The 15,304-nt window shown below is 41.1% G+C and overlaps 1 protein-coding gene across 5 annotated transcripts in view; it reads right to left on the bottom strand.

The window, feature by feature from the left end:
* Positions 1-12,392, bottom strand: part of NUB1 (negative regulator of ubiquitin like proteins 1) — a gene marked incomplete in the record, with an annotated part of 1,333,835 nt that extends 1,321,443 nt beyond the window's left edge. For 2 of the 5 annotated variants that reach the window (XM_044066898.1, XM_044066904.1), the window contains 2 exon segments: positions 8,935-9,013; positions 12,115-12,392. In XM_044066898.1, the coding sequence (XP_043922833.1) occupies positions 8,935-8,953 (19 nt within the window). 5 annotated transcript variants of the gene reach the window in all.
* Positions 12,393-15,304: the final 2,912 nt, after the last annotated feature.

Genomic DNA, 15,304 nt, shown 5'->3' with positions numbered 1-15,304 from the left:
ACCATTTTTAAGCAAAGTATCATCCCCACCCTTTTTTTTGCACAGCCAAGCAACATTCATAAGATCATTCCTAGTCCATTACACTGTGTGATGATATGGGTTAGTGCCAGCATAGCTAGCTGTAATTTTGTAAATAAGGATATCCTTTGAATATGAAACTGATGTGTACAAGATGTTTGTGTTACAAATGTATTGGAGCTGTATGGCATTTAAATATCAAACTGATTTGTACAGATGCTTATGCTGCAAATGTGTTAGAAATGTATGGCATTTACATATCAAAATGTACTTGTAAAGTTGCTAGTGTTGAAAAAATGTATCAACAGTGGGCCCTGTATGTATATATGTTAGCAAAGGACATGGGAAGGGCACAGGTTAACCAGCTAGCTTACTTTAAGAAAAATAAGGGAAATGTAAATAGGTTCATAGGTTCATACTAGGTTATCTGCCCTAGGGCATTTATAAGCCTAGCCAGAGTGTGTTTGGCTTTCGCCACTCATTTTAAATGAATTTTGCTATGCCCTTTTTCGAGGTTAGTATACTGTGCCTCTGTCTAACAGTGACACAGAAGTGATACCCGGGGTAAACCTACGCTCTCCCATCCACTCATCAAGATTCCTCTTGAAGAGAGTCAATGAGGGACTCTGCCTAACCTGGACTGGGATTTTATTCCAGAGTGAAGGGAGCCTCTGGGTTATGAATCTGTCCCTCCAGCATGTCCTATTTATTTCAGTGCTGAGGTTCAAGTCTCTCGAGCGCGTAGCTCTATGGGATTTGGATTTTCTGAGGTGCAGCATGTCCATTAATTCCGGGTTGGACATGGCTTTGTACGTCAGGCACAGATCGCCTCTGAGCAGGCGGTATGCCACTGAGTAGAGCTGGAGTTTCTTTAACCGGGCAGCATATGGCATCTGTTTGAGCCCTTTGATCCTCTTGGTGAGGTACTTTTGGGGTCTTTCCAGTTGCTGCTGGTGTCTGGTAAGGTACATCCCAAAAGGGACATTGTACTCAATTAGATGCATAATGAGGCATGATAACCTCCCCTGATCTAGATGTGAATCCCTTCATGATTAGGTGGGCTATATAAAATGTTTTTCTAACCATTTTGGCCACGTGGTTTTCAAATGAGAGATTGCTATCAACTTGGGTCCCCAGGTCCCTAATTACTTCTTCCATACTTAATGGATTACCACCTATGTGGTAATTTGTGGGCACTTTGTTTTTGCCAAAGGGGATGACTATACACTTTTTGGCGTTTAGCTTGAGGCCATGGCTCTGGCACCAGTTGTCTGTTTCTATGAGGCCCTTTTGGAGGATACTTGTCGGCTGGAGAGTCGATTATGGCGCCTAGTTTGCAGTCATCTGTGAACTTGGTCAGCCACAGTCCTTCTGTGTTGGCCTGTACCTCCGAGAAATATATACCGAACAAGAGAGGTCCCAGGACTGAGCCTTGTGGGACGCCATTTGTAACTGGTCTGGAGTCTGACATGGTTCCAGCAATTCTAACCATGTGGGTTCTGTCCTTGAGCCAGTTTGCAACCCATTTAGTGACATAGGGGTTTATATTTAAGCTAGTGAGCTTATCTATAATGCCCGAGTGGGGTATTGTATCAAAGGCTTTTGCGAGGTCCAGGTAGGCTGTGTGGACCACCTTCCCCACATCAATGGCCTTGGTGACTGTTTCAAAGAAATCGACCAGGTTTAAGAGGCAGGATCTGCCCTTAAAGCAGAACTGGGTAGGATCCCGTGTCTGTAGGTCCCCAATATCTTTATTTAGGAGGCCCATGATGATCCTTTCCATAGCTTTGCAGACCAAGCTTGTCAGACTTATGGGGCGATAAGTTTCTAGGATCCGTTGAGGCACCACCTTTGTGGAGAGCACCACTGTTGCTGTACGCCACTCTTTGGGTACATATCCTGTAGTAAGGCTGAGGCTGAACAGTAGCTTTATGTTTGGGTTTAGCTCTTCTTGGAGTTCATGTAGGACGCAGCCCGGGACACCGTCTGGTCCCATTGATGCTGTGTTTTTTGCTTTGGAGAGGGCGGCTCTTACCTGAGCATCTGAGATGTCAGGGGGGCAGCACTCTGCTGGGATAGATATTTGCCCTTTTGGTGGGGGTTGCGCTGAACCTGTCAGCTAGGATGTTGGCAATGTCTGTGGGTTCGGTGTATTTTTTGTCATTTTGGACTAATTCTGAGCATATCTGGGAATTCCCACCCAGGTTCCTAACATAACTAAAGAAAGCCTTGTGATTATCCTTAGTGTCCTGTGCAATTTTTCTCTCGAAGCTGGCCTTAGATGATTTTATGAGTGCCCGTAGTTTTTTGCTAATACTAATCAGAGATGCCTTCCCTTTTTGGGATTTTGCTCTATCATGTAGTAGCTTCCTCCTTCTATTGTATAGTTTGTTTATGGCTGGGGTCCACCAGACAGGACGCCTGCCTTTGGAGGATTGGGTCTTGGTTTTATTTGGGATTGCATGATCCATGCATTCCTGAAGGTGTTCATAGAATGCATTTATAAAGGATTCTGTGGTCTGGGACGTATTTTCCACAGGCCTGGGGGCTTGGAAGGATTCCACCTCGGTTTTGAGGAGTGTGAAATTTGCTTTAGAGAAGTTTTTCACTGTGGTTTTCTGGGCAGGGGGTGGGGTCGGGATGTGAATATCCAGTGAGATTAGTTTATGGTCTGATCTTACCAGAGAGGGATACACTTCTGGTCTGGAGCATAGAGCCCCCATGTTGGTGATCAGGTCCAGTACGTTTTCCCCTCATGTGGGAGTGGTAACAAGTTGTTCCATAGCATTTGAGTTTATAAATTCTAGGAACCTTTGGGCTAGGGTGTTGGAGCTAGAGTAATGCTCCCAGTCTATGTTTGGGAAGTTGAAGTCGCCCAATATAATGGTGTTTGGAGAGACCTTCATATTTTCCAGTATTCTCAGGAAGGCCGAGTGGGGTTCCTGGGTTTGGGAGGGTGGTCTGTAGCACGCTATAAACTGGAAGGCAGTTTTACCCACTGTTAGTTGCACATGGATAGTCTCTGATGCTTCGTGCTGTGCCACCAACCTGGAGGTGTGGGTATCTTTGAGCTGTTAAACCATTAAAATGGCATCCCACAGTGATGAATAGGACCAGAGACGGTAGTGCTGGAAGAAACCATTGTTTAAATCGCCTCTGTAAAGAAGAGGGGAAGTACTGTAATTGTTTTATGGCTCCAGGACACTGCCATAAACATTTCGATGTGCATCATAGCCGTCTATGCCAACTTCCTGTCTCAGATTCAAAGGGGGATACTGTAAGAACCTAGAGTCAGGTGATCAGATGAGGTCATTCTGCCAGCCATCTTGAAAATTGCGTTTTTAGACATTACAATAGGAAATCTCCCAGTATTGAGTATTCCGTCTTGGGCCTGACAGCAAGAAGGACCATTCACCACATCATCTGCCTTGCTCTGTTAAGTAAGTAGGGAATAGCAATTCTCCTACATTCAGTCAGCGACGCTTAGTTTGACAAATAAAGACAAACGATGTCTAGAGTATGTCCATCAATGTTATTGTCAATATTTCCTGTGATTTGAACTCTGTGGTTTACTGTAAATATACATTCAGCATTTTCATGCCCTTTTATTTATAATTAAATATATTTAAACTTTTATTGTGGCTGGTCCCATTTAGAAAGTATTTCACCTTTGAGAGTGTTTCTATTTATTTGGTGACAATGTGTGGGCCACTCTAGAAGGCCTAGCTGTCTTGGTCAACCATTACCATTTGGATTAGTATTAATATTGCACAGTATAACTGGGCACCCTTTGTTAAGGGCTTTAGAGTAGCTGACTGTGGAGTGTCTAGTGGCAGTGATAACTGCCTTATACTCTGGGCAGAAGAGGGCACAGCAGGTAATCTGAGCCAGCCTTTCCTAGGTGTGTATGTCAGTCACTTGGAGCAGGGACACAGAGCACTGGGTTCACAGAGAGGGTGCTGGAGGACTTGGCTTGGAAACTCTGGTCGAGGACAGACCCCTATAGCTGTACCAGTGGGTAGTTTTATTGGAGACCTTGAGGGTGACAGACAGAGATCCAGACCCCAGACTGAGTGTGTTCCCTGTATGCTCAAGGGAAATTGTGCTTGATGCAGAGAAGTCTGCATCTGGAAATACTGAGTGTATCCATTTGTATTCCAAGTGAACATCCCTCTCCAGTGTCAGTGGTGAGGATTCAGGCTCCTTGATCACTGGCCCAGTGAAGGGTAGTCACACATTGTAATAACATCTTACAGTGCTGTGAGCTGTGTAATATGCTTTCATACAATTCAGTACTTTATAATGAAGTTTACTTTGTATACTTGAGTATTAGTAGTGTGTGCTCTTTAAATAATTTTTTTTTTTTCACAATCACACCTTGGCTATGCATTGTACATGCAATCTTTAATGACAATTTTTTCTTTGCACTCCTTGGTGCAATTTTTTGTTTGTCACTACTTTCTTTGCCATGGTCACCACAGTCACTGCTGAAAAGGGTCCCTGGACTAGTTCACTTATCCAGTTAAAGTATAAATAAAAAAAGAACTGAATAAGCACTTGTATCAGCAAACATAATACCAAAATTCAAGGTATGTGTTAATAAGTAAACACGAATACTATACTATGAGCCGATTTACAGGAGCAAGTGCTGTCTAACTATCTACGAATAAACATCAAGTTACCAAATTCAAAGGCTTCACTGAGACTAAATTAAAGTATGTCATGACAGTAGCCAAATATAAGTAACCAACATATACTTCTCAGGAACTATGCTATGACACAATTAATTCCACACAAGGAAAAAAATTAAACTGGTTTCTAAGCATGTGTTTACCCTGGAAAATTGTTGGCAGGATACAATGTGGCTTCATTTGCTAAATTTAAGTTAAGCTTTCTAAACAGTAATGGAACTTCCCAGCCACAGAGAGGGATCCTTAATGTTTGCATAACATGGTCTCAACATTCTAAATAGTAATATAACCTCCCAACAGCCAGCAGTATCTACACGCATTTCACAAAATACAACTGTGATTTAAACTTGGCAAGCTAAACTACAGTAAGGATAGCTGCCACAACATCATGATCACTGACTTTAGCATGCATCTAGCAGTTTAGCATACATGATTAAGACACTTTGCTACTAAGAAGCCCCTTTCTGTAACTCCACAGTTGATTCCCTCGGGCTCCATTTATCTACTGCATAACTCTGGGTGAGTCACTTTACCACATAATGTTCCAGGTCAATCCTAAAAAGAAGCACTTGTGTCTTGCAGGTTAACCTGGGTAACAAAATAAATCTATATAAATAAAAATGTAAATGTTAGTTTGTTCAAAATCTTAAATCTCCGAAAGTTATTCACAGATTGCTTTAAAATTTTCACACAATGTTGCATTTGAATAAGAGCATATTTTTATATACATGTCACACGTTGCATTCGAATACGCGCATGTTTTTATATACCTACTATGGATTCTATATATTTGTATAAAAATGTGCAATTTTATATGTTTTTGTTATAACTTTCTTTCTTCTTTTTCAGTGCAATTGATCCGCTTTAGTTCATTCAAATAATGCCTCGCAGAAAATCAAACTTAGGTAGTCGTACTCGCGGAGCAGAAGTAGTGCGACGAGTAATTGCAAATTAAACTGAGGAAGAATGGGCATCAGCGAACAAGCGAAACAGACAAAGAATGGCTCAAATACATGCAGAGGAAGCAGCAGAGCGACGTGCAGCCAGACTTGAGGATGCACGGTTGCGAGCACGGCGATCGTGTTCTGCAGCGTCAGATCTGCTTCGTTCTCCTCGATCGACACCAGTGGACGAAATAAATGCTTGCCTGAAATACTTGCCCGAAATACTCTTAATGTCTTTACGTGTCACCACCAAGTAAACTAGAAATATGCGTGTCCAGCTGCAAAACGATCGATCAGCTGAGATATTCTCACATCAATTGCTGGAAATTGGGAACGGAAAGGTGCCGGTTGATCTGACCTCAGGACGAATTTCATTGCCTCAACTTCTGCAATTTGTGACATCAAAAGAAGAATTGGTTGAAAAAGTATTTCCCAATATTCAAACCAATTATAAGAATCACAATTGGCTGACTGAACGAGCTATTCTTGTGGCCAAGAACAAAGACGTCTACGAACTTAACAATATTATTCAGTCTAACATTCAAAGCGAGGCAGTCACATACAAGTCTGTCGACACTGTTGTGGAAGCAGATGAAGCGGTTAATTATCCAACAGAATTTTTGAATTCACTTGATCTGCCAGGGATGCCACCACATGTACTGCAATTGAAAATCGGCGTGCCAATTATGTTGCGAAACATCAACCAGCCAAAGCTTTGCAACGGCACGCGGCTTGCAGTAAAAAAAAATTAATGAGCAACGGCATAGAAGCAACAATCTTGACAGGACCTTTCAAAGGTGAAGATGTCCTCATTCCTCACATTCCTATGATTCCAACGGATATGCCATTTCAATTTAAGAGATTGCAATTCCCAATTCGATTGGCGTTTGCAATCACCATCAACAAAGCTCAGGGCCAATCTTTAGAATTGTGCAGTTTAGATCTACACACGGATTGCCTCTCACATGGACAATTATTGGACATCCTGCATATCTGAAATCTCTGTTTTTTTAACCAGCTGTTTCATTTATATTTGTTAATTATGGTCTTGGGTTGACTACTCTGTTTCTGTTTTTCTTTTTTTTTTCCTCTTAGTCTTACTCATGCTTACCATTGTACCATTCTGTATTTTTTCTTGCTATTCTCTCTTTTTTTTTTTGATTGTAAATGGTTGCTTACTGCCTGTATTTTGGAGCTTTTCTCCCCGGGCCTCTACTGAAAACGGATATATGTCCAGCTAGACTAGCCCGGTCAACAAATGTAAAATAAATAAAATAAAAAATTATATGTTGCGTGTTCTAGAGTCAGCAAACCAGACAATCTCTATATCTGCACAGACAATGGAACAAAAAATATTGTATACCCACAAGCATTGTGAAATTAAGCATATTAGAAACGTGCCCTCTTTTCTTTCTTTTCCATTTAACCAGACTGAGCCACAGCAACGCGTGGCCGGGTACAGCTAGTAAATAAATAAAACAGACAAGGAAATGTCACAGACGTTTATATACATAAGCATGCGTCACTTCGGAAGTTAGAAATGTGAATGCCATCACAAGAATTAAAAAAAGAAATTATATATATATATATATATATATATATATATATATATATATATATATATATATATATATACACATATACATATATATATATATATATATATATATATATATATATATATATATATATATATATATATATACACACACACACACACACACACACACACACACACACACACACACACACAGCTTATGAACAACTCAATTGTTCATGACTTTGTATAGTGTCCTAATGGCCTTGTTCCTCAGAAAAAAATAGTTTTTTCATAGGTTCATACTAGGCTATCTGCCCAAGGGCATTTATAAGCCTAGCCCATAGTTATGTGGCTTTCGCCACCCCTTTAGTTTGAAGAAAACTATGCCTATTATTTTGCTGTGCCTCTGTCACGCAGTGACACTGAAGTAATCCCTGGGGTATATCTGCGATCTCCCATCCATTGGTCAAGATTCCTCTTGAACAAGGCCAGCGAGGTGCTCTGCCCCACATGTACCGGGATTTTGTTCCACAGCATAGGGAGTCTCTGGGTGATGAATCTGTCCCTCCAGCACGTTCTATTAATAACCGTGTCAAGGTTTAAGTCTCCCGCCCTTGTGGTTCTGAGGGATCTAGATTTTTTGAGGTGAAGCATATTTATCAAATCTGGGTTTGACATGGCCTTATATGTCAGGCACAGGTCACCTCTGAGCAAGCGGTATGCGACTGAATAGAGCTGGAGTTCTTTCAGTCTGGCAGCATAAGACATATTTTTGAGACCCTTTATCCTTTTGGTGAGGAACTTTTGGGGCCTTTCCAGCTGCTGCAGGTGTTGGGTCAGATACATTCCGAATGGAGCATTGTACTCAATCATAGGTCTAATGAATGATGAGTACAGGGGGATGATGACCTCCCTAGATCTAGATGTGAATCCCTTCATGATCAGGTGGGCAATGTAGAAGGTTTTCCTAACTACTTTGGCAACATGAGTGTCAAACGAAAGGTTACTGTCAACCTGGGTCCCCAGATCCCTGATGGCAAATCACCAAAGATTACATACAGTGAATAATGCCATACATTAGAGTTTCACAATTACTGTTATTCTAAAAATGCATGTTAATGAAAAGCCTGTTGTTCTGTCCCATTAACTTTAAATGAAGTAGAGTAAAATGACCATGATTTGGGGCCTTTGTTTCCCCACTGTGGTTTGGACAGTGCAAGGTACTATTATGACTCAATGGGTAAACTAAACATACAAACACAACCAAGGGTGTAGCTAGGCATACTCTAAGTAATTTTTTTCTGGGCATCTCTTAGAAACATCAACACTCAAAACACAAAACTTTTTTTAAAAAATGTTTATACAAAGAATGCTTCTTTTAAATGCATGCACATATAAAATAGCTTTTTATGGGATAACAACTGAAAATAACATGCCGCCTTTCTATATAACTGGGGGTAGCATTTTCAAGGTTGAGTACATTTTAAAAATGATACATGGTTGGTGGGAGCTAAAACATTAGGTTCGAGTATAAAAATATTATGGCAACACCCCTGAGCACAACACAGGTAAGCACAGTTTTGTATTAGAAAAACCAGATGCGCAGTATCAAGGATCGCCTAATACCCCACCCACTGCTCTGAGCATAACATTTAAAGTGCTTTGAATAAACATCGGAAAACCATCATCTGCAAAACGAATATAGAAAGCATTGCAATTATTTTAATAAAACCCTTTTCACCCTTATTTCCTGGTACCATGATTGTGACACGACAGTAGTCCAATTTCCAGAGATCAAAAGCTTTGATGTTTTCTACTACCTATTCAAACAAACAGAAAATGCTGCATTTATAGAAAGCAAACTATTACACTTAAAAATTACAATTCTTTAAAGGGTGAGGGGTGCGAACACATAATATGCTGCATGTATACAAACTATTACACAGACTTAAAATTACAGTTCTGTAAAGCTGCGGGGTGCGGGTGGCAACCTTTCTGGGAGGTTTTTCCTATTGCATTTATTTAATGTATTTATTGTCCCACTGCCTTCTGTGTGGAGTCTACATGTTCTCCCTGTGGTCGCGTGGGTTTCCTCCGGGTGCACCGGTTTCCTCCCACATCCCAAAGACATGCTGTAGGTGGATTGGACACTAAATTGGCCATAGGTGTGAGAGTGTGCATGTGTGTGCCTTCTGTGGAAGGTTGGGCACCGGGCTGGCAACTCGGCACTGTAAAACTCCACTGCCAATCATGAGCGGACAGGTGATCTGCTGTGGCGACCCCTAACCGGGAAAAAGCCGAAAGAAGAATTGTCCCACTGCCTCAGATTATTGCTTGTTGCTTTATCGCCAGAAATATGTTAACAAAAGTGGGGGGTGCAGGGGGGGCTTGCCCCCCTGCTAAAGCAATTACTGCGCAAAATTATAGTAAAAAAAAAAAAAAAAAAAAAAAGACGGGGGTGTGCATTTCTTGAAGTAATTCACTGTTGCAGTTACTTGAAAATAGTGTTTTGCATCCTCCACAGATTTCCTCTGTGGAAACATTGGTAGGGTAATGACTTCCAGGACTTGCATTAAAACATTACCCCACCAGATGTGCAGTAGCAAGGACCTCCCAAGCCCCACCCAGCACTCCTCAGCTTATTTTGAAAATTGCTTTGAATAAACAATGGCAAAACAATCCTCAGAAAAATGAGTATGCTAAACATTGTAATTATTTCAGTGCAAAGCCTTTTCTCTCTTATTTGCTGGTACCAAGATTTCCAATTTGCAGTGATCAAAAACTTCGATATATTTATTACATCTTACACTAAATAATTTGGCAGACCGTGGACTTACAAATGTTATACTGATTCAAACAGATTTACCTATTCAAACTAACAGAATATGCTACATATATGAAAAAGTATTACGCTGAGAATTACAATTCTTTAAGGGGGAGGGGTGCGAACACATTTTATTTATTTTTATTTTATTTTACATTTGTTGACCGGGCTAGTCTAACTGGATACATGTCCATTTTCAGTAGAGGCCCGGGGAGAAAATCTCCAAGCATAAGAATAACAATATAACAAAAGCAAACAAGTAAAATAAAGTAATAAAGCAACAGTACCATAGTAACATAGGTAAAATGAGAAAAGCAAATGGGACTAACAAACAGCGACTAGAAAACATTTAGGCAAAAGCTAGAACAGACATAAACAAGCAAATGCACTAGACAGCACCAGGGCAATTGCAGAAAGAACAAAGTTCCCAAATCCTATCAAATTACTAAGAATAAAACAAGAGGAGAGAAATAAGTTTTGGAGGCAAGAGGGAGGGGTAGGGTTGAAATAGGAGCGAAATACAAGTTTCAGTCTGGGTTTGCACAAGGACAGAGCCACATAATATGCACGTGTTAAAACTATTACATAGACTTAAAATACCTATTCTGTAAAGGTGCGGGTGGCGACCTTTCTGGGAGGTCTTTTTATTGCATTTATTAAATTTATTCATTGCCTCCACTGCCTCAGAATATTACTTGTTGCTTTATCTCCAGAAAAATCTTTAAAGAAAGGTGGGGGGGGGGGGTTCCAGGGCATCCCCTACAAAAGCAATTACTGCACATTATACCAAAGAAAGGTGGGAGGGTCTACGGGTTATGGGCATGGATTGCAAAACGGGAACCTGTGGATACTGCATGCACATAGCTGGCCTTAGGCATAGGCCAACTAGGTGGCCGCCTAGGGTGCCACTCTAGCAGGGGCACTTTTTTCAGTATTCATTTGAGTGGGTAGACCAGGATAGGGGCACCGTGGAGGCCTTTTGCCTAGGGCACCAACTGACCTAAGGCCGCTCCTGTGCGTGCATACTGCCCTTCTGACCCCCTTCTTAACCGCGTACTGTGTTGTAGGGTAAGTGCAAAGTGACAAAGCAAGTCAGCCACCCAGGGCATGTGGTGCTTGTCGACAGTGCACTTATAAATATAGAAAATTAGGATACATTTATTTAATCTGTGTTTTACATTTTGTGTACTAAAAGTTGTGGTAACTCTAAGGATGACCTGTGTTAAAAACGGTCAAAGAATTGAGTATTCACAATGTCATTATATAATGTGCATGGCAGCCGGGCTTGTCACTCAGCCTTGTCAATCGTGTAGGACACACCCATTCCTACGCAAAAATCGCGGTGGGGTAATGTTCTAGTACAAAGCCATTTTCCAATACAAAATTGTGTTTCATACCTACTGTAGATTAAGAATTACATTTGCAAAGTGTGCCACTGTAAATTACTTCATGTTCATCTTGTGCGCAACAATGAATATTCACCTTGTCAGTGGATAATCTGCATGGCTTGTTACTCAGCCGTGTCTTCCATGCAAGCACTATAAGAGGTAGGTTCAACTACTAATAGTTGTCTACAGCTTGAAATAAGTAAAAAAAAAAAAAAACTTCAATAGCCATGGCTTCTTGGCTACTAATGTTTATCATGTCCCTGTACTAACTTCATAATACCAAGAAATACTTGGCTCTTGGTTACACTAACAAAATCAATATGAATTAGTGACGTTTAGCAATTATAAACTATACAAAGCATTCTCTCTACTGCTGATTTCCATATACAGGACCCGTACTATACCGCTTTATTAGATGATAACACTAAATTCTAATTTTACTCCGGTGCACTTTATTAATGACCAGAACAGTAGCCTGCCGCTCAGAAGAATCACCTGTCTCTCCCCTTGGGCCAGTCACTAAAAACAAAGTGGTAGAAGAAGAGTAAAAATGCCTTGTCACACATGACTGCCTAGTACTGAACTATTGCATTACTACCAATTCATAACAAAAAATGCTTATACGAAGAAATAAATGACTTCTCGTTAAAACAGTTTTTCTTTCCACTAAGTTTGCAAGCTTACTCCATATAAACAAAACATCACTTACTTAAGGTTTAATCCTCTTACGTTGATGCTGACATACCATGACACTTCGTAGTGTTTTGACATATAACTACAGTGTTAAAACATCGCGTTACTTCCTGTTTTTATTTCCAAAAATTGCGTCATTGTCTGATTCAGGCCCTATATTAGTCGGTACTGTCTGCTAAATCGTGTCTACCCGTGTTAGATGTTTAAAATAAGATCTCACACAATTCCTTCGTTAGTACAGCCTTGAGGGGACTGATTTTTTTAAATAAAGAATAATTTGATAAGCGACTTGCAAATAAGCCATTATTCACAACGCGAAGGCTGCATTTTGTACTTGAGAAGAAACCATTGGGGGCAGATTTGAAATGTTGGTGCTCTTATAATCTTAGAAAGTTTGTAGAATAACAGTTTTTGAGTTAACATGCATTTTCCAGAGGTTATGACTTTTGAAATCCAAATGCCTGTCAGTATTTAGTGATTTCAATCCTCCGCGATTATCAAAACTACAAATTTTGGAGGATCATACAAACTATAATGCAAAAAATCTGTACCGTTGAGCGGTATGCTTTCAATCTACAAGCTTTGAAAATGAATGTAACGGCTATTGAAAAGTAGGTATATCATTTCAATTTATGTGTGTTTGTGTTTATGTAGTCAATTGGTAGAATACCAGTTTTTGAGTTGACATGCATTTTCCAGAGGTTATGACTTTTAAAATCCAAATGCCTGTCAGTATTTAGTGATTTCAATCCTCCACGATTATCAAAACTACAAATTTAGGAGGATCATACAAACTATGATGCAAAAAATCTGGGCAGTTGTGAGGTATGCTTTCAATCTACAAGCTTTGAAAATGAATGTAACGGCTATTGAAAAGTAAGTATGTCATTTCAATTTGTGTGTGTGTTTATGCTTATGTAATCAGTTGGTAGAATAACAGTTTTTGAGTTAACTTGCATTTTCCAGAGGTTATGACTTTTGAAATCCAAATGCCTGTCAGTATTTAGTGATTTCAATCCTCCGCGATTATCAAAATTACAAATTTAGGAGGATCATACAAACTATGATGCAAAAAATCTGGACAGTTGAGAGGTATGCTTTCAATCTACAAGCTTTGAAAATGAATGTAACGGCTGTTGAAAAGTAGGTATATCATTTCAATTTATGTGTTCATAGGTTCCTACTAGGCTATCTGCCCTAGGGCATTTATAAGCCTAGCCAGAGTGTGTGTGGCTTTCGCCACCCCTTAGGATGAGAATACTACGCCCATTTAGGGTTTAGTTTACTGTGCCTCTGTCTAGTAATGACACAGAGATGAACCCCGGGGTAAACCTACGATCTCCCATCCACTCGTCAAGATTTCTCTTGAAGAGAGTTAGTGAGGGGCTCTGCCTAACATGGACTGGGATTCTGTTCCAGAGTGTAGGGAGCCTCTGGATTATGAATCTGTTCCTCCAGCACGTCCTATTTATTTCTGTGATGAGGTTCAAATCTCTTGCTCTCGTGGCTCTGATGGATTTGGATTTTCTGAGGTGGAGCATGTCCATTAATTCCGGATTGGACATGGCCTTGTATGTCAGGCATAGATCACCTCTGAGTAGGCGGTGTGCGACTGAATAGAGCTGGAGTTTCTTCAGCCGGGCAGCATATGACATATGTTTGAGACCCTTTATCCTCTTGGTGAGGAACTTTTGGGGTCTTTCCAACTGCTGCAGGTGTCTGGTAAGATACATCCCAAATGGGGCATTGTACTCAATCATGGGCCTGATAAGAGAAGAGTACAGGGGCACAATGACCTCTCTTGATCTAGATGTGAATCCCTTCATGCTAAGGTGGGCAATATAGAAGGTCTTCTTAACCACTTTGGCAATGTGAATGTCAAATGAGAGGTTACTGTCAACTTGGGTCCCTGATTACCTCTTCCGTACTTAATGGATTACCACCTATGTGGTAATTTGTGGGTACCTTGTTTTTCCCAAAGGGTATGACTATACATTTTTTGGCGTTCAGTTTAAGGCCATGGCTCTGGCACCAATTATCCGTTTCTATTAGGCCTCTCTGAAGGATGCTTGTGTCCGCTGGAATATCAATTATGGCACCCAGTTTGCAGTCACCTGCGAACTTTGTCAGCCACAATCCTCCTATGTTTGCTTGCACCTCGGAAAAATAAATGCCGAACAAGAGGGGTCCCAGGACTAAGCCCTGTGGGACACCGCTTGTGACTGGCTTAGTCTGACATGGCTCCAGCAATTCTGACTTTGTGGGTTCTGTCCTTGAGCCAGTTTGCAACCCATCTTGTGACATATGGGTTTACATCTAAGCTGGTGAGTTTGTCTATGATGCCCGAGTGGGGTATTGTGTCGAAGGCTTTAGCAAGGTCAAGGTAGGCTGTGTAACTGCCTTACCCTCATCAATGGCCTTAGTGACAGTTTCAAAAAAGTCGACCAAGTTCAAAAGGCAGGATCTGCCCTTGACAAAGCCAAATTGGGTATGATCCAATGTCTGTAGGTCCCCAATGTCTTTGTTTGAGTTCCATAATGATCCTTTCCATAGCTTTGCAGACCAGGCTCGTCAAGCTTATGGGGCGGTAATTACCAGGGTCCATAGAAGCACCGCCTTTGTGGAGTGGGGCCACTGTTGCTGTACGCCATTCTTTGGGTACGTAGCCTGTAGTAAGGCTAAGATTAAACAGCAGCCTTATGTGTGGGTTTAGTTCCTCTTGGAGTTCATGTAGCACACAGCCCGGGACACCATCCGGTCCCATTGATGCTGTGTTTTTAGCTTTGGAGAGGGCGGCTCTCACCTGGGCATCTGAGATGTTAGGGAGGCTACACTCTGCTGGGATAGATATTTCTCCTTTTGGGGGGGAGGGGGCGGAGAAATTTGCACTGAACCTGTCTGCCAGGATGTTGGCAATGTCTGTGGGTTCAGTGTATTTTGTGTCATTTTGGACTAACTGAGCATATTTGGGAGTTTCCACCCAGGTTTCTAACATAGCTAAAGAAGGCCTTGTGATTGTCTTTTATGTCTTTTGCGATTTTTCTCTCAAAGTTGGCCTTGGATGATTTTATGAGTGATCGTAGTTTTTTTGCTAGTACTGATCAGCGATGCCTTCCCTTTTAGGGATTTTGCTCTGTCATGTAGTAGCTTCCTCCTCCTGTTGTAAAGTTTGTTAATGGCTGGGGTCCACCAGACAGGGCGCCTGC

The sequence above is a fragment of the Protopterus annectens genome, chromosome 3.part1, assembly GCF_019279795.1.
Source record: "Protopterus annectens isolate FY-2018-M chromosome 3.part1, PAN1.0, whole genome shotgun sequence".
NCBI classification, from domain to species: Eukaryota; Metazoa; Chordata; order Ceratodontiformes; family Protopteridae; genus Protopterus; species Protopterus annectens.
Note: the sequence above shows the minus strand (reverse complement) of the source record. Positions and strands in the feature narration are given on the sequence as shown.